At 51.8% G+C, this 23,357-nt stretch overlaps 9 protein-coding genes across 10 annotated transcripts; 6 read left to right on the plus strand and 3 right to left on the minus strand.

Annotated features, from left to right (window-relative positions):
• The first annotated feature begins 594 nt into the window (after positions 1-594).
• On the plus strand, positions 595-2,634 carry PV10_09116 (uncharacterized protein). Its single transcript, XM_016374228.1, has 3 exons — positions 595-1,220; positions 1,286-2,028; positions 2,078-2,634. Exons 1-3 carry the CDS (start codon positions 971-973, stop codon positions 2,111-2,113), a joined length of 1,029 nt encoding a protein of 342 aa, XP_016219772.1. The 5' UTR covers positions 595-970; the 3' UTR covers positions 2,114-2,634.
• On the minus strand, positions 2,598-3,695 carry PV10_09117 (uncharacterized protein). Its single transcript, XM_016374229.1, has 5 exons — positions 3,385-3,695; positions 3,306-3,332; positions 3,226-3,255; positions 3,070-3,160; positions 2,598-3,003 (listed from the first exon to the last, which is right to left on the minus strand). Exons 1-5 carry the CDS (start codon positions 3,437-3,439, stop codon positions 2,880-2,882), a joined length of 327 nt encoding a protein of 108 aa, XP_016219773.1. The 5' UTR covers positions 3,440-3,695; the 3' UTR covers positions 2,598-2,879.
• A 659-nt stretch (positions 3,696-4,354) lies between these two features.
• PV10_09118 lies at positions 4,355-7,799 on the plus strand. Of its 2 annotated transcripts, XM_016374231.1 has the most exons (3): positions 4,355-4,674; positions 4,772-6,061; positions 6,109-7,799. In XM_016374231.1, exons 2-3 carry the CDS (start codon positions 4,958-4,960, stop codon positions 7,210-7,212), a joined length of 2,208 nt encoding a protein of 735 aa, XP_016219775.1. In that variant the 5' UTR covers positions 4,355-4,674; positions 4,772-4,957; the 3' UTR covers positions 7,213-7,799. The 2 variants fall into 2 exon arrangements, with proteins under 2 accessions (XP_016219775.1, XP_016219774.1); XM_016374230.1 differs by having other exon boundaries at positions 4,355-6,061.
• Positions 7,800-8,925: 1,126 nt separating this feature from the next.
• PV10_09119 (uncharacterized protein) lies at positions 8,926-11,434 on the plus strand. The gene is made up of 2 exons (XM_016374232.1): positions 8,926-9,491; positions 9,561-11,434. The coding sequence occupies exons 1-2, from the start codon at positions 9,281-9,283 to the stop codon at positions 11,075-11,077; spliced, it is 1,728 nt and encodes a 575-aa protein (XP_016219776.1). The 5' UTR covers positions 8,926-9,280; the 3' UTR covers positions 11,078-11,434.
• Positions 11,435-11,552: 118 nt separating this feature from the next.
• On the plus strand, positions 11,553-12,036 carry PV10_09120 (uncharacterized protein; the record flags this gene model as incomplete). The annotated part of the gene is made up of 1 exon (XM_016374233.1): positions 11,553-12,036. The coding sequence occupies one exon, from the start codon at positions 11,553-11,555 to the stop codon at positions 11,970-11,972; it is 420 nt and encodes a 139-aa protein (XP_016219777.1). The 3' UTR covers positions 11,973-12,036.
• Positions 12,037-12,624: 588 nt separating this feature from the next.
• Positions 12,625-17,252, plus strand: PV10_09121 (uncharacterized protein). The gene is made up of 2 exons (XM_016374234.1): positions 12,625-13,476; positions 13,531-17,252. The coding sequence occupies exons 1-2, from the start codon at positions 13,241-13,243 to the stop codon at positions 16,895-16,897; spliced, it is 3,603 nt and encodes a 1,200-aa protein (XP_016219778.1). The 5' UTR covers positions 12,625-13,240; the 3' UTR covers positions 16,898-17,252.
• A 1,622-nt stretch (positions 17,253-18,874) lies between these two features.
• PV10_09122 (uncharacterized protein) lies at positions 18,875-21,618 on the minus strand. The gene has a single exon (XM_016374235.1). It carries the CDS (start codon positions 21,570-21,572, stop codon positions 20,871-20,873), a length of 702 nt encoding a protein of 233 aa, XP_016219779.1. The 5' UTR covers positions 21,573-21,618; the 3' UTR covers positions 18,875-20,870.
• Positions 19,560-20,492, plus strand: PV10_09123 (uncharacterized protein; the record flags this gene model as incomplete). Its single annotated transcript, XM_016374236.1, has 1 exon — positions 19,560-20,492. One exon carries the CDS (start codon positions 19,560-19,562, stop codon positions 20,490-20,492), a length of 933 nt encoding a protein of 310 aa, XP_016219780.1.
• Positions 21,619-21,807: 189 nt separating the features above from the next.
• On the minus strand, positions 21,808-23,332 carry PV10_09124 (uncharacterized protein). Its single transcript, XM_016374237.1, has one exon. The coding sequence runs from the start codon at positions 22,889-22,891 to the stop codon at positions 21,908-21,910; it is 984 nt and encodes a 327-aa protein (XP_016219781.1). The 5' UTR covers positions 22,892-23,332; the 3' UTR covers positions 21,808-21,907.
• Between the last annotated feature and the right edge of the window lie 25 nt (positions 23,333-23,357).

A 23,357-nucleotide genomic window follows, 5' to 3' on the forward strand; every position in this document is an offset into this window, starting at 1 on the left:
TACTGCCAAAGACACGGAGCGCGAGGGTGCGACCGAGTTGCGTTGGCACTTGTGGTGGAGGTGAGGCTGAAGCTGGTGTAAGCATATGGCAGGTGGTTATGTACTGTATGCACGTTAGGCAGCCACTTAATGGTTTTATCCTTCGTTAATTGGCGAGTCATGTTGACCTTGGATCCCTCAGATCGCCTGTCAGGCATAATGCTTCGAAGTACCTAGCATAGCGTGCATAGATACCTATGTAGTATATATGTATGTATGTACTGCATATGTGGCACTTTTGATGCTGTAGTAACCAGGCATCATCTAGACTATACATTCGTCGTTCGCGGTTAGGGCAATGCATGAATCCTGATTAGTTGTGGTTGATTGCGGTCAACAAAGAAGCCATCACCGCCAACGGCATTCCGCCATAACCCTAAGATGTGGTTATGCAACCTGCCACCCCGGGGGCCTTTGGGCGTAAAGAACACCTGGACAAAGCGCTAACCTGGTGCCTACCTAGGTATGTTATCTAGGCGTTGATCTTCGCCCCCAACACTATTATTATTGGGATAAAACCACCGAGACTTGCTCCTAAACTCCTTGGGGATTTCCCTCCAACATTTTCTGCTTCTGGCCTCTCGTGCCTCTGTGCATCTCTCCTGTTGGATCGCCCGTCAACTGTCACTGCCACTCCCACTTCCACTGCGTCTACGAGACTTCAAGACTTCTTTCGGTCGCTTAGACACCGTCACTTTGTCTTCTGGAAACTCGGATCCTTTTACACTTTCGACTCTGTACCATTGATTCCTCACCATGTTGTGCCGCCTTTGATGTTCCGAACGAATATCCTCCGACGATGAGCCAATTGCCATCGTGAGATTGTCTCCTTCTACTTTCCCCTTCGTCGCCTCTCCTTGCGCCTCGTTCCAACCCCACGACTCAACCTCACTTTGCGCGCTGCTAGATTTACCTCTACAATCTTCTCAAAATGGTCTCTACCACCATCCAAGATCGAACCAACGAGTTCAGAACCATCCTCACTCAGGCTCAAAAGAGAAATACTGCCACAAAAGGAGGGTCCCAGAGACAGTCTCTATTGACCGACGCCGAAAGACACGAGGCTAATGGCGCATCTTCCAACCCATCAAAACCCGGTCGCTCGGAGTTTGCTCGAAATGCGTTGCAAATTGGCCGTGGCATCGGTGCTACCATGGGCAAACTCGAACGATTAGCACAGCGTAAGTGGATTGATCCCTCTCCTCCCTGGTCCCTATTGGAGGTCGCAACTAAGCCTACTTGTCAGTCGCCAAACGAAAAGCCATCTTCGACGACCGACCTGTCGAAATATCCGAACTCACCTATGTCATCAAACAAGACCTCGCTACTCTCAACTCCCAAATTTCTTCCTTGCAACAACTTACTCAGTCCCGCCATCCCACCGCCGCCAACCCACGCTCTGCCGATCAAGAAGGCCAGCATAATAAGAATGTTGTCTTGATGTTACAGAACAAAGTCACCGATGTTGCTGCCAATTTCAAAGATGTACTCGAAGTTCGTACCAAGAACATCCAGGCGTCTCGATCGAGGACTGAGAACTTTGTCTCCTCGGTCTCTGCACGATCACAACACCTGGACGAATCCCGCTCCGAGTCTCCTCTATACCAAGGCTCATCAAAGAAGCCAACACATGGCACCTCGACCGACCTGTTGACTTTAGAGCCTTCATCTTTGTCTGCGCTCTCGGGTAACGGGCCACAGTCGGACCAACAGTTACTGCTGATGGAGGAGGCTCACGCGCCCAACACTTATATCCAAGAAAGGGGCCAGGCCATCGAGGCTATTGAACGAACCATTAACGAACTCGGCGGGATTTTTGGTCAACTGGCCTCCATGGTGTCGGAACAAGGCGAGATGCTACAGAGAATTGACGCAAATACCGAGGACGTGGTAGACAACGTTCAGGGTGCTCAGCGTGAACTGTTGAAGTATTGGAGCCGGGTCCAAGGCAATCGTTGGTTGGTTGCCAAGATGTTTGGTGTCCTAATGGTGAGTGTTCTATTCTCTCTGTCATCTCAATTGTTTCTAATCGAGGTAGATTTTCTTCCTCTTGTGGGTTTTGATATCTGGTTGAGCGATTACGGTTCAGCGTGGCAGTTGTTGAAATTCAGGGATAAGCAGCGTTCCCGCCTTTGCGGATCGGGGCCAACTCGAGACCTCTTCTTTACGCCAGCTTCTAACTCGGCATTACCTGACACTAAGTTCAGCGTCGGGCCAGTCTCAATCTGCTGACAAGACGGACCGGCCGCGTCTCTATTGTCGGTTCATACACATCGACAGAATAGTTGAGCCAGTTGGACCAGTAACCTCGCTGGGCGCACTGTATATTAAGACACCATCGAAACACAGACGACAACATCTAAAGCACCCGTAATCGGACAGGGGAGCTTCTGTTGAGTCCAGGAGGGAATGGAGCCAGGCCGGTCGTGCTTGGTCCAGCCACGGGAGAACTTGTGCCAGCGTGGAGTGTTTCCAGACGAAAGATATTGACCGTGGCTTGGACAAGATCCTGTACAACAGAATATAATCATGGATAGATCAGCGTACATATTGCAAACCCAGCAATACTCAGAAACCGTCACTTGAATGACATAGAAGTACAAATCTGCGTCGAGTGGGCCTCGGTGCAGCTCACATAAGCACTGTGTCGAGGAAGGATTCATATGTACCAGAAATGCCCATAAATGTAGACAAGATTTGGCTTGATAAGATTAATGTCTGAATAGTATCGCTCAGGTCATAATTCTTCAGTTGAGATTTTCCATGCCTCCCCCCCTTCGAATACCCTGATCTCTTATGTACAGTGAGCGCGATGCGCCCAGAGCCTGTGCAGGCCAACATCACCTAAACTGAATCCGGTCCCGTCGTGGATGGATGAGCGGAGGGTATCGCGAGCGTGCCCATACTGAGGAGGCTGTCTGGGGACAGTCGGTTCGAATAAGACTGCCAATGCCCATAAAGACGCTGTTACCAGACCCAGTCAGTGACAGCTCCACAAAAACCAGTGCTGGCGCAGGAAATAGAATGTACCTGAATGTTGCACCAGATCCAACCATGTACTTGCCCAACGTCCGCATGACACCGGCCTGACCTCCCCCATACTGAAAGACGGTGACGGTGCCTGCAAGTCATCAAGGTTAGCAATCCAGTGGGTGCGAACAGTTGGTATGTGGTGGTATGGCTCACCATAGATGAGACCCATTATTCCCCCGACGGCTGTTAACTGTCAGTACACATCAACTGAGCGAGGCTGACTCCAAACGAACTTCCACCCATAAGCATCCCCATCTTGACTAACCACAAGTTAGCTCAAGGCCTGCGTCAACATCAATGACGAATACCCACGTTTGTCAACCCATGAAGGGCCCCTTCGCTGCGCAGATGGTGGCATGGGAGGCATGTTTGCAGACCACCGACCTGGGTAGGATGGAGACGTAAAAGGTGAACAGTAGTAAAGGTAGCTTTCGACTCCCAAAGATGGATAGAAACAAGATGGCAGTTTTGATCTGTGCAGGTGGTAGCAATGCGACGGTGGAATTGTGTTGTGTTTAATCCAAGGTGGTGAGGTGAATTGGAGTCAAGCAGCAATTGAGGTGAGTTGGAGTTGAACTCTTTGCTGGTTTACGGAGTAATGCTGCAGCCATGGCGAATGTTAGAGCCACCGTTGTCACGTGTTTATCTCTTTTCGCAATAGCGTCATTAGCGTCATTGGAGACGCAGACTGCGTGGCTTGGCATATGATAAAATGCGCTAAACCCAAAGCAATCAAGCGGTTAGAATAAACGGCCACAAGGCTACAGGGCTATCCGGAGTAGGGCCTCGGGCCTGGGCTCCACTGCGTCGTGCCACGCTACAAGGCCACAGAGCCTGCAGCCCGCGGATCCTCCTTGTCTCCTTGTCGAAAGAGTATCTGGTGTGATTGTCAGAGTGAGCGCCCATGGTTGGGAGGTTTCCGGTAGCCGAGCAAAGACTGCAGAGCAGCTGTGATGCTCTGGAAAACCCAAAGGACGATGAGAAATGATGGGACCCCCTCGGCACTCCCTCCCTCCCCCTCTCACCCGGCAGTCCACTCGCTCTGTGCCGCGTGCCGGGACCTTTTCCTTGCTTCGACTCCACAGGCGTGCAAGGGACACCAAAGTCACCGAGTTTAGTTGGCCCAAGGACTCAAGGAGCCCCAAGGAGCCCCCCCAAATGGTTGTCCCCCCTTCACCCTCTCGCACGTCCCAAAGAACCGCCGTAACACGCACCCAAAAGTTGAGGCCAAACCAAACTTAACTCGTTTGGGCATTATACGCATACCATCCTTACCATCTTTACCGTATCTACCATACGCTACTTCACTACTGCATCAATTCAATTTCAACGCCCATCTTCCATTTTCCACCGCAATTCACCCTCTCGGCACCACCATCAACACCTCATTGACCTGCTCACCTACATACAGATGCCAATCCTCTTCGCAATCCACCCTCTTTGTCATCGTTGACCACCCTTTCTCCCAACCGCCCACCCCCTTCCAATCCTCCCAATCAGCAGTGTCAGGTCATCTCATCTCCTTGTCAGCAGTCCCCGCTGCCGTCCATCCTCGCACGCGAGCCTCTTCGTCGCCCGATCCCCTCTCTTGAGAAAACTATCGTACGTCTATAAACCTCTAGCTTGTTCATCAGCATCGACAACCAAATCCCTGTCATTCGCGTTGTCGCCTCGTGTATTAATATCTACTTTTTATTAGATCACTCGAGCCTCCTACTCCAACACATGACGGCTTTCCGGGTCTCTACCTCTCGGTCCCTGTTTTCGCCTGCTTTTCACCTTACCCTGATACAGAACACCTCTGCTCTGTGAGCACGTATCCTGTCACACCCTCGACTGCGCTTCTGTGGAATTCCTACCCTCCTCAGCAAGACCAGGTATCCCGATGACGACCGCCGTGGCATCTCCTCCAAACTTTCAAAATATCTCTCGCTTGAATTGGAATGGTGTAAACTCCAACGGCGGCGGCTTCTCGGCAATGAGCTCTGACGAGGTTCCACGCATCTTTCCGCCTCAACGCAAGACCGTCCAGCGGAGTAACTCGTCCTCGTCCTTATCATCCAACAGCTCCTCCACCTCTACAGTCACCATTACTCAGTCCGAACCATCCACAGACGTCGCCCCGGGCGCAAAGAAGAAAGCAAGAGGTGGATTCTGGCCCGTCTCAAAGTCTGAATCTACCGCCAGTGTCTCCAATGCACGCGCAAATGGCTCGCTGCAAACGGCCATCAGCAACTCATTGATCAACCACAAATCCCCCGTTCAACCAGCTCTACCCAACCAGGCCCCCATCAATCAGGTGAATGGATCCAGAACCGCCAACGTCCCGGCGCCGGGCGAACCAGCCGCCGTACTCGCCTTGCTACCTATGAACGGGACATTTGAAAGAAAGCAGATCAGCTTGCCCTTTTTTCCAGACGTGCTGAGGGTTGGTCGGCAAACCAATGCCAAAACTGTCCCAACACCAATCAACGGCTATTTCGACTCGAAGGTTTTGTCTCGTCAACATGCAGAAGTCTGGGCTGAAAGGAACGGTAAGGTGTACATCCGCGACGTCAAGTCATCCAATGGGACATTTGTGAATGGCCAAAGACTCTCGCCCGAGAACCGTGAATCTGAACCTCACGAATTGAGGCAACACGACACTCTAGAACTTGGGATCGACATTGTGAGTGAGGATCAGAAGACTATTGTTCACCACAAGGTCTCGGCCAAAGTCGAATATGTCGGGTTACCGGGAGCATCCAACAATGTTCTCGACTTGAGTTTTGGTGACCTGGACCCGTCTCATGGGGGTTCTCTATTACCCTCACCGGTCAGTTCGCCGATGATGCACTCCAGAAGTCGTTCCGGCGGCCCTTCCATCAATGGCCGCTCCCCGAACGCTTCCAGTGTTGCCGGGAGTCAGATGAGTTCCGCTGCCCAACAACGGCAAGCCAATTTTTATGGGTCACCTCTTAATGTCGAGCAGCTCGTCAAGTCTCTCGCGGTAAGTCGTCACGCTTCCAACTATCGTCCCAGACTAATCTGTGGCAGGTCGAGATGCGCACAGCAAAACAACAAGCAGAAGAGCTCGAGCAGGCCGGGACCTTTCTCCACGCCATGCTCCACCCGAATGATGAGGTGCCGAAAGCGCAACAGCCAGTGAAAGAGCCCAGCCACGCGCGGCCGTCGAATGGACGATCGAGGGGGTTGAAGATGGACCATATGAATCGGTTTTCTGAACCTCCGGCTCCGCCTCCCCAACATCCGCTGCCCGAGAAACCCGATGGTGCAAAGTCTAGCCCAGTCAGCACACCATTTTCGAATCTATTAAAACGCAGCGAGACGGCCAAGTCACCCAAACCGCCCTCACACTCGCCCACCAACACGCAAAGTAGTCAGATGTTGTCACTGATTGAAGCACTCAGTATAGCCAAGAAGGAACTCGACTCTCAAAGCGCTCGGGTGAGGCAGCTTGAAGACATGCTTAAAGACGAGAAAACGGCTCGAGAACAAGCTGAGGACCGGGCGCGGAAACTTGAGCAACATGCGGCGTCGCGGCCTGTGCCGGTCGTGCTCGAGGCAGACGAGTCATCGAGTTCTACTGCAGCGCTTGAGAGCACCCCCACAACTTCCGCAGAAGCTCCTGCAGAAGCAATAGAAGGCGTATCGAGCGAACGACAGCTGAAAGAGAAGCTAGACAACGTCATGGCGGAGATGCACAAGCTGAAGATGGACGTGGAACATTACCAACGGAGAGCCAAGACGGCGGAGGACGATGCCAGCCAAGCGCGGGCGAGCCTTGCCGAGATGATCAAGCAAATTAGGGAAGAAAACGAAAAGGAGAAGTCGCAGGGGACAGAGACTGAACTGGAAGCAACAGACGACGCAGGTGAGGTGTCGAGGCGTCCAAACGCGAGCGACGGCCTGGTCGAAAGCAAAGGATTGAGCCAGTGGCCGTCACAAGCAAATGGACATGTGCGTGGGCCGAGGTTGCCCGAGCATCTTGAACAGGCCGTGGCCACGGTGCTGAAAGAACGACAGGGCAATGGAGACTCGCTCGGTCAGTCAGCGCCATATATGTCCATGCTTGGGGTGGTCTTGATTGGAGTTGGGCTGATGGCCTACCTGAACTCGTGGCAGAAGACGGAGAGATGATAAAAGCTCAGTGGGAGGTAGGAGCTAGGAGTTTGAAGTAGCGCTTCGTGTGTCAGCTCGGACGGCGACGATTCATTGCACATGATTTCTTTTGGATTTTCTATTTCTGATACATGACCCGACATTCATGCAGCGTTGCATGATCTGGGCCGGCGTTTCTGGGCCTATTATTGGGGAGGCAGAACTGTGATGGATTGATCGAGGGCCAAGAGAGCCTCGATGAAAGACCAACTGCAATGCGAACATCTAACTTGGGGACGCGACACAAAACAGGATTGTCTGATGCAGCTGTCGCAGTCACAAATTGGAAGTCGACTTGATTCGACGTGGGGACAGTCTTGTGCTCACAGCAGAGTCCATGCATGAACCAGACTAGAGTGGATGGCGCGTCAAATTCTTTTGTTATGTATACATGTGGGCGGAAGAATTGTGGGAAATGGTACACGATGCATGGTCGACGGCGACGGCGACGGCGACGGCGTGAGGTTAGTCTTGGTCAACCGGGCTTACATAGATACTGTGTATGCCCTTTTAATTAGTGCAACGACGATGACTATAACGAACACCAATAAATGACAGAAGCTGAGTGCAGTCTTTGTTTTAAGCCATCATGTGACTACTATAGTGCGTTGACTTGTTCTAGACTCGTTCTAGACTTGTTCGTTGACTTGTTCGTTGACTTTGTCGGTAGAACGATGGTGAGAGAGATGTGGTTGTTGTGTGGGAATTGGAGTTTCCTTTGAGAATTTAATTATCTGAGTGACTCGAGGAACCCACACGTAGCTAGGGGGTCTCGGAGTCAAAACCCACATAAGGATGGGCATAACTATTAAGATACTTATACTAAGTAGGGTAGGTAGGTAGGTAGGTAGGTACCACCTACCTACCTAGGTACCTAATGTACGGAGTGGGGGGGCTTTAGGGGCCGAGAGCCCAATCTCCTATCCACCCCTATGCCTTACTGCCCCGATAGATGCTGTTCTAGCACCAGCAAGGCCCGAGGGGCCTATAGCTTTAGGTATTGTGTCCCTACTGTCATCCTGCCCCATGGAGCTCAAGGACAATTAATTGCTCTACCTATACCGACACCTACACCTTCGCAACTGGCAGAATTCTTTTTCAAGGCTGTTTATACCACCAATTGAAATAAAAACTCTCCGCCCGGTTACACAGTTCAATTCATGCCCACCAGAGGAAACAGTAGTGAGGCATATACATCGTAGACGCCAAGTGATAAGAGTGGGTGATCCGCTAACAGCCCTAGGAGCCACATATCGTACATACTACTGCTTACTGTCCCTACATACTCGTACTGCACATCTCTTCCCCCTCCACTTCTTTGACATTATGAGTCCATCGAAAAGCATACAGTCTCTGGCCCCGAGGTCCGGACTTCGGAGGAACCTTCAACAAAATGCAAGATTCGACCATCTTGTAGTGAATCTGGCTATGTATTGGGCCTCTAATTTGCGTTGAAATCCAACAATCATCATTAGCTCGCTTAGACACCTTAGGTAAGAAAATCTACGAGTAAGGTAGCCCGTAGCGCCCATAGTGACCTTGGTTCGTTGTATATTTTATTGTATACTTGTACGGCATTCGGATCAAGCTGAAAAGCCAAAAATGTCGCAAACAGCAGTGACGCATCGACGCACAGATGGAAAAGCGCCTCCATCTCTTTCTCGTACTTTGTCTCTTCTTCATGCCAGAAGGCGTGGCTCGGGTCAGGGGAATGTCCTCGCATTATGACTCTAATCTGACCTTTTCCCTTGCCCCTCCTCCGTGTCCCGTATCCCGTATCTCACCATTTACATCATCTGAACCATCTGGGTCTTTGAGGTCCATGATCCCGTGAATATCCTTGAGGATCCGTTGAGATCATCCACTCAACCAATCCTCCTCTCATGCACCCATAGACTTTTGTGAATACTCCTGTTCCCAATCATGATTTTTGTCACCTGTCGCATTCCCAATCTCCTCGAACCTGACGGGCACCTTCTTCTTCTAACAGTGGTGAGGTCAAGTTGGCAGTTGCCATCAGTGTAGTTGATCGCGACTTCCTGCTGACATGCACCTGCGACCATGTTTTCTGTCTTCGTGGCAGAAGCACTTCAATTTATTGATACACCACCATGTCCGTCTTGGATCTCGTGTGCCTCAAAGCACAGTCACTGTTCTACCTCTTCAATTGAGGGGCCTGGCCACATCAGTTACCCCGAGAGATCGACCTGAGGACGACAAAAGAGAACAAGTGGTAATTCTGGGAAGTGGGTGGGCTGGTAAGTCTCCTGGCCTCTCTGAGCCTTCGATTTTGTCCTCTATACACTCTAACCTGGCCTCATCTCTAGGTTATGTGTTATCTCGAAAACTTGACCCGGCCAAGTATCGTGTCCTCGTTGTCTCGCCGCGGTCTTACTTTGTCTTTACTCCTCTTCTCAATGACACCTCTGTGGGAACCCTCGAATTCCGTCATGTGCTCGAGTCTGTTCGTAAGCGCAACAGCCACGTCGAGTATATGCAGGGCTGGGCCGATGATGTCAATTTCAAGGATAAGATGATCACCGTCGAGCCTTCGGTCCTGGATCCGGTCGTCGGCCATGCCCTCACCGGCCCTCGAGTCAGCCCGTTAGAACCAAACATGGCTTTGGTCGGCGGTACTGGCCGCGACCAAGTGCCAACCTTTGCCATTCACTATGACAAACTCGTCATCGCTGTGGGATGCTACAGTCAAACTTTTAATACCAAAGGGGTGCGAGAAAATGCCATGTTTCTCAAAGACGTGCGTGATGCCCAAGCCATCCGTCGCCGCATCCTCGAACTATTCGAACTCGCTCATCTTCCCATCATCTCCGAGGAGACCAAGCGATACCTCCTCCATTTCGCCATTGTTGGTGGCGGTCCCACCGGCATGGAATTTGCCGCTTGTCTCTCCGACTTGATCAACGACGACCTTGTCAAAACACACCCTGACCTGATCAAATACGTTCGCATCACTCTCTACGATGTTGCACCTAAAGTGCTCCCCATGTTCGACGCCACTCTTGCCGATTACGCCGTCAAACAATACCGACGTCGCGACATCGACATCCGCACCTCGCACCATGTCGAGGAGCTTCGCAAGGGATTCCCCAATGACCCTGAAGCCGCGCGAAACCAAGACTCGGAAGTCAAAGGTCGTGTCTACACCATCCGAACCAAGGAAGACGGTGATGTCGGCATCGGTCTTTGCGTATGGAGTACAGGCAACATGAACAATCCTTTCGTTGCCAAAGCCCTTGACCACGTCCGACGCTTTCCCACCGCTTCCGCTCACATCACCAGTGGTGAAGATCAAGTCCAAGACCCTAATGCTCGTCAATGGACGATAGACCGTGATCCCAAGACCGGTGTCATCCTCGTCGATGACCATTTTCGCGTCAACCTCAGCACAGGGACGATTCCCGAAAGTCAGCACGGGGAATCTACCCAACCCCGACACGCCTACGTCAAGGATGTCTTCGCCTTGGGAGACACGACCAAGTTGAAATCTGGCGCTTTGCCCGCCACGGCTCAGGTGGCAAATCAACAAGCTCTCTGGCTAGGCAAAGCTTTAAATCGCTACCCAGATCCAGAGGACTTTGCCCGACAGAAAGGCTTCACTTTCAAGAACATGGGCGTGTTCACATATGTTGGCGGGGCCAAGGCAGTATTGCAAGGCCCGCAGACGGATCGCAATGGAGTGGCAAAGGGGCTCAAAGGATGGATCGCCTTTTTGGTCTGGCGAGGGGCATATCTGACCATGACTCTTAGTTGGAGGAACAAGTTTTTGGTGCCGATGCAGTGGCTGGCCGTCAAGATTTGGGGCCGAGACTTGTCGAGATTCTGAACAGGCCAGTGTCTTTTTTTTCTTCAAGCAAGAGTTTGTTGATGGTGGGTGCGAATGCCTCTGGCCATCACCGGCTGTCAGGAGTTTGCTGAGTCATGTGCGGAAATACGAGATTTGGTGTTGCATTCCCCAAACCTCCACTGTCCTCATAGCATCATTACTAAGGCTCACGTGCGAACCAAGCGTAGAGCATCGTAGCTGAGATTCGTGAATGCCGCCTTTGCCCGTGCACGGCGTATTTACAGTTCGAGCTGCTGGCTTTTGTTGTATACCCCTACATGCTGACATATGCCTGTCCTGCAAAACATTTCCCAGACAACCACCCCAATCCTTCAGTAGGCCGATATAAGAACAAAGTGTAGAATGATCAGGTTCGCAAAACGATACCTATCTTACATCCCGGACATCCTGTAGACCCTCTCACCACTTTTCTGCCAAGGCAATATAGATTACAACGGGTTAACTTGGTCCTACCATGGTCACGGATACCCTGGCCCAGACACTGGCAGAGACCAACTTGTCGGCAGTCTTCTCTGAGCCCAATGCGAACAAGCGCCTAGCGGCTGCTCAGACCCTCTACCATGCTCATGTCAGATTCTACGAACCCGGTGGCACAGAGATAACTCAAGGCGGCGACACCGATATTGCAGGGCCAGAAGGAATATCATCCCAGGCAGGAAAACTCCTCGACAAGACACCTGGATGGAAGTTTGCACTCGCGGGACCAGTACAGAAGACTGGGGATTTGGTGGTCGCTGATTGGAAGTTTGGCCCTGTGGGAGAGGGTGGTGAGATTGTGACAAAGCAGACTGGGACGGATGTGTTTCTGGTCCGGGGAGATAAGATTGACCAATTCTGGGTTATAGTTGACGGAGTGAGTGATGTCAAGGTGTGAAGCTGGCAGAGCCAGAGGGACGAGAGTGTCAAATGAGAGGTGAAAAGGGTGATTGTCCCTCCTCGTTGATAATAGGGACAGCTTCGCCAGCCATAGACCAGGACGATACTCTATACGAGGAGGTTGGGTGATGTTAAACGCGCTCTCGGCTCCGACATAGTCACGTGACTAGTAGCCCGATGAGATGTGAGAGTAGGTAGTATTGCTGATCGATGACGAACCTACACTGGAACGCTAGATATATTTCACCCCTTACTCTATTCTCTTGTACGTGATCATGTAGTCCATACATTCGAGAATCACCAAGTTTCCTGGCCCTAAACCCCGAGAACAGGAATGGGCACTTTTCCAATTTCAATAGCCCGTAGTTTATTACATGTACGCATAAAGTTAGTTAAACCACAGCGCACTTTTAGCCGAGTACTTGGTGCCTCTCAATACCAATCACCCCCTCAATTTCTACTTTACTAGGCATCCACATCCAGTCCCAAGTGCCTAACTAGGGGTCCGATTCATGCTATTCCCAAGGACACTAACTCTTTACAGGGCCAAAGGAGTCAGCCACGCACCCTCGCACCCACGCGGCCAGAATTCAGAAGCAACTTAATCCTCCGAGTTCAATTGCTTGAGTGGCTCCTACACTTTTTTGGATCCAAGACACCCTCCAACATGACACCGCAGCTATCGTCTCTTTTCATCTGCCTCTTCTACCGTCGCCATACTTGTCAACACGTATGTCCTGGGTGACATTCCAACTGTCAAGCGCCAGAACGCTACGTGCCCTCTTACCACTTCCTCCACGTCCTCTCCACGCCTCTTTTCCCCTGCAAAATCCTAGCCACTGACCACCGTCGTCATCCTGCGTTCTCGTCCAACATCCCAGGCAACCCTGATAAACTCCAACTTGCTCAACAGCTCGAATTATCACTCTGCAAGACGCCGCCAGCTCATCTCCTCTTCACCGAGTCTAATAGCGAAAAAAAGACAACAAGAAACAAGTGCTTGACTCTACCGACTGACCATCCTCGCATAATCCATCCACCCTCAGTCCTCGGTCCGCGACTTCCGTCTCTGCTGGTCATTGCTCAGACCTCCTTCCTCGTCAACAATTGGAATTGATCACACAATCACAATCACGCGTTCTCTTCTTTTTCACACTTGGTTGTCTATATCCCTGACCATGTTGCGATCTCGAATTCCATAGTCATCTACCGTCACCAGATGACGACGCGGCATCATCCCCTCTCGTTCCTGGCCTGTCAACCGACATGGCCTCCCTCATCCATCCAATCCACTCGGCCAGCCAGAAATGCCGCCCCAAACACCAAGTCCTCATCCTCAAATGCTATCCGAAGTTCCAAAAGACCGTCCAAGAGGTCAAACCTAATTCCTCTGAGCTGAGTTACCTCCTCTATTATGTCAGTACTCGTCGCCACAAGCTGCAAAAGGTCGGCGCATTTCTCGAGAAGAAGAATGCCAGCGACGTCTGGAAGGGAAGACTGGGGTATGTGTCGTCTCGCTCTCCTCTCACCATATAGCATGTTGACCTTCGTCGTAGCAACGTTCAAGTCACTCTCCAGATCCTCACTGCCATCATTGACAAGACCCCTCGAGACCTCCCTCTCTATGCCCGATACCTTTTGACCATTCTCGACTCGGTCCTTCGGTCCAAGGATCTCAACATGGTCGAAGAGACCATCCCGACCTTGGAAGCTTACTGCAAACACTTGGATGCTGCTTCTCTCGCTGCTGATCAACAACGCGCTCAGCAATATCTTTCCATCGTCCAGCTCTATTCGGGCTTTGCGGCAAGAGACAAGATCCTCGCCAACCCATCAAATGACCCAGTCCCGGTCTCCCTCCGTTGGCGCACCATCGGTCTCCGGGCCATCCGAGCCCAGGTCGCTTCCGAAGCCATTGCCGCTGACTCAAGTCGCCAGTTGAATCTTGTCATGCCTGTCATTCTTGACAACCTGTCTCTGGAGGAGGATAATATTCTCGCTACCCTTCAACAGAGAGCGAGGACTAGTGAAAACAAGGACGATGACATTGCTCGTAGGAGGCGCATGAGCATCGCTACTGTCACCACTGTTGATACCGTCGAGGGTGACCCGGCCACCGCAGTCGAAACTACCGCCGGCGCAGACAAAGTCGCCGAGGAGGAAGTCCAGGCTCTGGCATTGCGATGCTTGAAGCAGATCTTCTCCATCGGCATCGGTAGCACAAGAGGTCAGACCCGGCTTGCCACTGCTCTAACCTTGAAGTTCATCGTCTCCAAGAATCCATCCACCCAACCCATTGATGGCCTTCAGCCTGGCACCTGGGCCACTTCGCTGTTTGAGGTTCTTGCTCGTTGGACACCCGTGCAGGACCGCTTCATCATTGTTGTGACCGCCATGGAAACCTTGATTCGATCACCAGTCTCCGAATCTGTCCTGGAGAAACGTCTGGTGCTTGTCAGCCTGATCGACTGGCTCTTGAGCTCCTCGGTCAATCTCATTGGACTGAGCGTCATGGATGTGCTTCTCGGTCTCATCCAGCATATGCTAACCCTCTTGCAATTGGGCGGCCCAAATGCGCGCCTCTTTTCGCTTCAACAACACGACACCATTGGCATTTCTCGCGAGATCAAAGAAGCCTTTGAACCCAGCGCCGTCATGACTGACTTGCCGCCCACGGAAAATGATTCCAAAGTCCCAGTGACCGCGTCTCCCCTTCGCCGTGACCTGCTGGCACGGCTCCAGAAGTGCATCGCGTCTCTCTCCACACATATCTACTATTCAGACCAGATCAGTGATATGCTGTCCGCCATCTTGGCTCGCCTCAAGCCTTCTGCTCAATCCGACACACCGACGACAGTAGCCGCCATCGCTGACCCCGCCGCTGCTGCCAGGGCCATTGCCGAATCCGCGAGTATTTCAGAGGATTCGTCCTCGTCAACATTCTTCTCCTTCAACACTGCCAGACTCGCAGCGGTCCAAGTGATCAAAGATGTTCTCTTTCGTGCAAACAGCAGACGTAACGCCACAGGCGCTCTGGTGGAGACTCGCGCTCGCGTCGGAGTTCAAGTCTGGGACGGCACACAATGGCTGCTCCGAGATGAGGACAAGGACGTGCGGGCCGCTTATATCGCTGCATTGCTGGCATGGTTGAAATTGGAGACCAACAAAAGTGACACTTTGCTGCCCAAGGATGGCCATCGAAAGCCGGGAATCGTCAAGAAGGTCGGGACACAGACTGCCGAGGGCATCACAGCCAAACGCGCCGTCTCTGGCGCTTCTCGGAGGGAAGCGAAACCGTCTCGATCTACCTTCGTACAACTCTTGCATCTCGCCATCTACGACAGCCTACTTGATGATCCGGAAGATGAGCATCAGATGCTGTTACTGTATCTCCTGCTGACCAAATTGATTGAACGCTTGGGTGTCAACGCCCTTCGAAGTGGGCTGCCTATGATATTGAAGCTACAAGAAACTGCCTTGACGGGAGACTCGATTTCCACCATCGGACGTGTGCACATTGCTAGTCTCGCCCATGGTTATTTGTGGTCTATTGCAGAAAAGTTCGACTTTGAAATGACATCTGTGGGAAATGAGATTAATGCCGAAATTGGTCGCAGGAAGCGATTTGGGGTCTGGTACGATCGAATCAAGTTTCCAGCACTTCCCGTCGAAGACATTCTTCAGCTTTCCACAATGACGGAGAAATACTCGACATACTCGGACGAAGCGGCTGGTACCCTGAAACCCTTTCTCTCGGTCAAGGAAATGGTAGATGAAATTGGCACCGCGTATGACAGTTCTCTCCTCACCCCGCCGACGTCCGCGCCCTCTTCACCAGGGCGTGTGTTTTCGGTTCCCACCTTGGGTTTCGGGCACGGGTATGGATTTGTAGCAGGCCCTAAGCCGTCACGGGAAGAACAACTCCCCCAGAAGGTCAAGGACGAGATGTGTGCTGGCTGGTCACGTGAATCATGTATTGCGGCGGTTGAAAAGGAAAGCACCGCCTCCATGACTGGATCTCGCACAGCTGCGTCTTCCATGCCCAAACATCATCTAGCAGTCAATGGCACTCGGAGGGCGGTATCAACCAACGGAAAAGACTCACCAGTGGGGGCAAATGGCTCCACGACTCCCACGTTCGGGATGTTAGGTGGCCTGGGAATGATACCCAACCATCGGCATTCCAGCCTCAGCGGGTCACCTGTGAGAGATCAGGGGACGTCGAGTCGAGACTCAACCATCCGGGTGACGGATCTGAAACGTGCGTTATCAGGCCATCCCGCTGGTGCGCGGAAACGTAGTCCATTGCGGCGGTCAACAATTGGATCACGAAGAAGCACTGGGAGCAGTCGATCGAGCAGTCTTATGAGCTGGGACGGTGGTGACGATGCCAATGCGTCAGCCCTGGATGTGCGAGCGGGAAAAGAGGACTTTCGAGTCACCATACCGAATCGGAGTAGTTCACGGCCGCAAAGCGCAGCGGCAACGGGGACTAGAGAGGGCACGTTTCATGATCAAGCAACCGTGACCAGTCCACGGGTGGAGGAAGATGTGCCCCCTGTGCCCAAAATTCCTTCCACGTTGAATCTGCCAGGGACCTGGCCGAGAGATATTTCACCGGCCCGGTCTGAAGGGCAAATTGTCGCGCCAAGCGCGGCGGAAAATGGAGACGCCAGCAACAACCAGCCAGGAAAACGCGTGGTGAGCACGGCATACTCGACGAGGTCTGGAAGGGAAGGTCAAAGTATGAGAAAAAGCTCACGACCAGTCAGCAGGAAAAGCGTTGTACCTATTCCAACATCGCCAGTTGAAAAATTCGATGTAGGGTCACTTTTGGCTGGCATCAAGTCTGTGGAAGGCGACGGCGATGGCGAGCAACAAGAAGCTCAGAGGACGAGCAGACTGATGAAGCCTCCGTACTGATAGTGAGTGGAGTTGTGTGGCAGTGGCATGCATGCAACATTGTATATTACAGCTAGACGGCTCTGTCAGTTGATGCGTGATTGGCGTTGATCGGCGGAGGTCAAGCTCGCCTTTGTTGACTTGATCATCTTTGCGAGGGGAGTGAAGTGAAGTTGAAGCTCTTATGAAGGATGATCTATGGTTGGGAAGACGGCATGTATTATATGCAATGTTGGATGGGATAGAGTGGGGGAATTAAATCAGGTCACTGGAATGGTGATCATCATCAGAATTCTGAAAAGTTGACAGGGAGAGTGACTCTCTCGTTCATTTGATTACAACTTATCGTCCAGACTCGTGTAGAAATGTAGTATAGTGTTGAACATGAGTAGTACAGTATAATATTATTGTAGTATTGTCATGATTCAAGGGCTCGGATAAAGCAGGAGATACAAATCCATCTTAAGTCCGAATTCTGCATGAGTCACGTGTGTCTATACTTCAGGGGGTTTCTCCAGACTGGGAATAGTTCCTAAGTTTGGATTTCATCCTCATCATCACCATGACCAGCCAAAGGCAATCGTTGCCCATTGCCTTGGACGACTCTGGACGACTATGGATTGCTATGCGACATGATTGATTATATAAATGCTGATCGAGTCGCTCCATCGTAGATGACTGCTTCTTTGACCGTCTCTGACCAACTACCCACCTAGCCGGACATCCTCTCTTTCCAGTGATAGATTAATAACCCTCACATCTTTGACTTGAAAGTCGACCAAGCATGTCTTTACGCTCGATCGTGCTGGTAACTGGCGGCAACAATGGCATCGGCTATGAGATCGTCAAAGCCCTGCTCCAGTCGAACCGCAGTTACCATGTCATCATGGGCAGCCGGTCGATGCAGAAAGCTGACGCTGCCATCAACTCAATACGCCATGAGTGTCCGGCCCTGTCCAACACGGTCGAACCCCTCCAGCTCGAGCTGACCAGTGACGAGTCCATCCGTTCGGCGTGTGACCATGTCCAGGCCAAGCATGGCCGTATTGACACTTTGGTCAACAATGCCGGTACGTCAACTCCTTCTCGCGCTCCTTTAAGCTTCTCTATATGTCCCATTAGCTTCCTAACAACGTGAAAAATGTCCAGGCGCAGCCTTCGACGCTCAACAAAAGGCCGGCCGGGTCACACTGCGCGAAGCATTCACCCTCGCCTACGACGTCAACGTGGCCGGCACCCAGGTGTTGTCCGACGCCATGATCCCGCTGCTACTGCGATCGTCGGATCCACGCCTGATTTTTGTGACGGGTTTATCCGCCATCAACAAGGCGGCCACTTCATATTTCCCCACACCACCACTGCCCGCCGGATGGCCCAAGTCGGTCGACTTTGAGACCATTGCCTACCGATGTAGTAAAGTTGCGCTGAACATGCTCATGCTCGACTGGAACCACAAGTTGAAACAAGACAACGTCAAGGTCTGGGCCGTCGGCCCAGGAATGCTTGCTACTGACCTGGGCGGTGTCGGCAAAGAAGTCGCTCAAGCCATGGGGGCAGGCCACCCCCGTGCCGGTGGCGACATTGTCAGGAGGGTCGTAGAAGGCGAGAGGGACGCTGACATCGGCAAGATTGTGATCAAGGGCGGCGGCATCATGGATTGGTAACTGTTGCTTACTGAAAAATTCATGTTTCTCAGTCCCTCAATTCATGCAATCGGACTTTTCTCGTAAGCGCATGCGCTAGATCCTCTTTTCATCACTCTAATTTCGATCGTATCGTAGGCCCCTCTTGTTAGCTCGAGCACATCCTAATAAAATGCCTTGTCAGTGTCTACCACAACGTTTTCACGTGAGTAAACCGTAGAGACCATCGATCTGCCGTGTAGTGTCATGAAATATGGTTCTACAATCAGGAACCCAGACCCACAGATCGACCAGAGATCGTCCGGAGTTATGTGGATAGGCCCATCAGAACCACAAGATGACACAAAGTGTGTTCAGCCCACCATGTGGGTGGCTCCACTCATTTTCTCGATTTTGACTTCACACAACCGGGGATTTGACCTTGACCATCGAAAGGGTGGGTTTTTGGCCTCCATGACAAGCTCTCCACATTGTACGCAGCGACACAGGCCTTGCCTAACGATTGTTCGGCCGAAGGGGAGGCTTTTTCAGCTAACCATAACTTGGCCTGAATCTTCAGACGCAGCTCTCATGGACTACGGGCGACTATTTCAGCCTTCAGGATGCTCTGGTCCGCGTCCTGAGTCGCATACTCCGTCCGACTTCGTCTTTTCTTTGAGATGATAGACTCCATATGACGAGAAATTGACTGACCAGAATGTTGATATTCTCGCAGCTACTCGTAGTTCCGGACTTTGATGCTCATTCTCCCAATGAAGGCGACAGGGCGATCGATCCGAGTCCGAAACCATGAATTAAGCCCGGGTCCTGTTAGGGAAACAGAGGATGCCCCGACTCTACAAGTGCCTCTTCGCAATCGTATAAGATGCCGTGATGACTACCCATTGGCAGTCTATGGTCTGCGGTTCTCATCGACTCAAGTCAAAATCTAGAAGCCTTGCAAGCACACAAAAGCAGCTCAAATATTCAGCCAGCTCCCTCCTGAATCGACTTGCTTCTCGTCCGACAAAAGAGAATAATTGACCGTAAAGGCTAGCACAATGGTCAAAATTCACTGTGCCTTTGGGCTTGTGGCGATTAATGCTGTTCTCTGGCAAAATCGCATGGTTCATGCTGTCCCGTTTTCGACAGATGGCGACTCGGTTCCAGCAATCCAAGGCGACATCCATGGCGGGGGTGCCCTTGTCTTCGACCCGCACACCTTCACGGCCATGCGCGGGGGTTTGTACACAACTCCAGTGTCCAAGAGATCGCCTATGCCTTCACCTTACACAAATATCCAGGGAACTGCGTCTGGAAAAAAGGCTGGCCTCGGTCCTACACCAACCATACACAACATAGCAACACAATCTGCCTCAATCGGTGTAGCCCAACATACCAAATCGGCGTCCAGCAAGGGTGCCTCTGCATTAGTGTACAACAAATGCACCTTTCCCGTCAACAGTAACATTGTGCATGGCGCCCGTGGCGGAAATGAAGCCAAACCCGAAGAAGTTTTGGGTATCCTTCAACCTGGTCAAACTTGGTCGCATTCATTCGAACACGACCGTAACCTTGGCGTTAGCTGGAAGATCTGGCGTACAGATGTAGACAACACTGCCCCGATCCAGCTAGAGTACACAGCGACCGACACATCGACCTGGTGGGATCTTAGCATGGTCGATGCTGGAGAGGCCGGTTGGTTGGATGAGTCGACTGAGGATGTTGGAAATGAGCTTGCGGACACCACTGGTGATGCTGATGGTCTGGGAGACTATGTGGGAATGGTTGGCATCCAACACTCTTTTGCAGAATACGGATTGTCCTTGGTACCTGTTCTCGACGGAAACGAGGTGTTTGAGGGCAATTGTGTCGCTGTGAAGTGTTCTGCCGGTGAATCATATTGCAAGAGCGCATACAACACGTGGAATGACTGGGGACAGCAGAAGGACTGTCCCAGTGGTGTCAGTCTGCAGTTGACCCTCTGTGGCTGAAAGGGGTGATTTCGGCATTCAGCCCTCGCGAAGGGACCAGTACCACTGTGATGGCCTAGCGAGAGACAGTCGTAATCGAGGAAACAAGATTTCGCCACATTATCGGTGGGTTTGTTGGAAAGTTCGAGTTGACACTGGTTATTGATGCTGATACATGCTAGGCAGAGAGCCTCCATTGTGGCGGGCTCCAGTTTCCCAAGGGTGTGCAGACGCGGTTGTCGGTGAAGGACAGAGACCAAGGGCGTTGCGGAAGATATCATCCGTGGTCTTGTGGTTAGGACATTGGCCGTTCTCATTCGTGAGCGAGCGCTGCCATTAGCCTGTAGGCCATAGCAATCGATAAGATGCTTGTCATCAATTAGAAGCAGTTCAATATCATCACTTTGCCTCCGTCGCATCTTTTCCCATCTTCTTCCTAAACACCTTCCGCTCCACCTCACGAATCTTCTCCTTTTCGTCCATTTCTTTCTCAATCTCGCGGATTTTAGTTTCTCTTTCCTCCAGTTTCTGCTTCAGCAAAAGGGCTGTCTCTTCCTTCATCTCGCGAATTTTGTCCAGGTTGATCCCACCATTTTGCTGCCCATGCGCTTGTCCAGGGGGGCCTGAATTGATCAGCGACGAGCGGAGTTTCTCATAGCCATATTTCTGCAGCTCTGCCTCGGTGAAGGGCGCCAAGGTCAGAGGATTGGTGTTTGGAGCGGTCGTATCGGTAGCACCTAGGGGTACCTTGATAGTGGGGATGGAGGGGTGGATAGGAGTGGTTCGGGCAGCAGAATCCAGTGCAACGGGGCCAGAAGTTTGCGCATGGGACGAAGCACCCTGAGAGGATGTTTTCGACACTGCCGGCGACAGGGGAGGCTCTGCTGTCGGATGTTCCACTGCCTTGTCTCCTGTCCCGTCCACCTGTGGCACTTGCACTTCTGAGCCTCCAGGAGCCGCGCTTGCAGGAATGGTCGAGAGGTTCTGGGTGTCGGATGAGGCTTCAATCTTTGCTTGAGGAGATGTGATGGAGGTTGAGGTTGCGGCCGCGGGTCCCTTTGTCGACGCCGGGGAGACTGCGGTTGAATTTTCTGCTGCCATTATCGTGCCGGCACCAATCCTGGTGCAGCATGCAGGTCAATCAGTTGCACAATTCCAATTGTCGAACACCGTGAGAACGTCAAGGAAAAGGTGTGACTGATGTTGAGAATTGTCATTCATTAGCTAGCGCTCCGCTGTAGCCATTACAGCGCACCATACAAGCCCAGGCTGACCTTTCCGGGCAACAAAACTGAATTAGCAACAAACAAGTCTTGACAGGGGGAGAGATCTTGGATGGGAGTCTATTCGATTGTCATGACATCTATAGTTCTATATGTAGACGGCTGACAGTTGGCAGTCTTGGAACCATAAAGTACAACCCCTCGTTGCGGCTTTCAAACTTGCAAGGAAACAAATTGACCGTGGCCAGGGACCCCGTCGGCGACGAGGTAGACGACATAAGGTCCTGGTGCTAGTTTGACATCATTTGGCATCAGTGCCGTGACGAGGTATTGGTTTTTTCCCTGACTTGCCCAGTCCTTTTCCTCCAGATATACCATGACGTGGCCCATGTGAACAGAATGTGTCACGAAGCCTCCTGTATATAAAATGATCTCCACAGACTCGGGCATCTTGTCCAACGCAAATTCCACCTGCAAGACCGTCTTTTGGTGGAGCACTTTGTCCGATAGTTGGATATTTCGTGGCCGCACGTTCATCTTGTCCCCTCTCAGATAAGGCGGCGTCCATATCTCTGTCCGGAATTCCGTAGGGAATTTGGTATACTGACTGGTTTGGTTGCAGTCCTTTTCCAGCACAGGCATCTCATTGGGATTGCTGCCTGCAATCAAGATGGTCCCGTCCAAGAGGGGTACTGCAACCGAGTGATACAATCGTGCAATCTTGGTCTCGCCGGAGATTTCCCATTTATCGGCGTTCGGATGGTATATCAATGCCTCGACAGCTGGCAAGTCGGCGATTCCAAAGCCTTGAGCGCCAACTTGAGCACCATTGATCCACAAGACTGTGCCATCAAGTAGCAAGACAGCCTCCACCATAACTCGAGGTTGGGGCATGGTTGAGTAGGTCCAGTGTGGGTCAGAGCTCAGAGGAGTGATTCTCCCGCAGCTGGCATCGCAGGGGCTATCGAGGCCTTGGTGATGGCCTCCACCGCAGATCATGATCTCTGCCGAGTAGTTGCTGGCTTTGTGGAGAGGGAGCATCACGCTACCCCCTGTGTTGGGATAGGTTCGATGCATCCCATCAAGGTCAGGCATCACTTTGATGGTGTGATTGGTAGTAACGTCGAACAACTGCGAGGATCGATCGGTAAAGATAAACAACGAACCATCGGGGAGCAGATGAAGGAAAGGGTACATCTAGTAAGGCTGATTCTTCACCAACAATTCCATGGGAATACTTTGACCATTGCCGATTCCATTGACATCTAGAACCTCGTAGGTCGGATTGTTGTTGCTGTGGTTCATCAAATCCAGTCCATTCAAACTCCCGGCTGCCACGAAAATGCTTCCATCTGCGAGAATTTGTGCTGAAGCATACCATCGGTTGGAAGCTAACTTATTCCCAGGCTCTTTCCAAGAAACGCTTCCACGATCATATTTGAGGTACCGAATGGCGTCAAACCCGTCTTGCACAGTGGGGTCCAACCACAGTAATGGTGCATTACCTCCGACGGTGAGCAGGGTTCCGTCGGCGAGAAAAATGCCACCACAACAAAAGGCATTGGTAGAAATTGAGAGTGGAGTGGCTTGGTGTGTGTCAGGGTTATAAATTGATGAATATGCGAACCTCGAGTTAGGGAGTCGCAATTCTGTCAGCGTCTCG

The sequence above is a fragment of the Exophiala mesophila genome, assembly GCF_000836275.1.
Source record: "Exophiala mesophila strain CBS 40295 unplaced genomic scaffold supercont1.7, whole genome shotgun sequence".
Taxonomy (NCBI): Eukaryota; Fungi; Ascomycota; class Eurotiomycetes; order Chaetothyriales; family Herpotrichiellaceae; genus Exophiala; species Exophiala mesophila.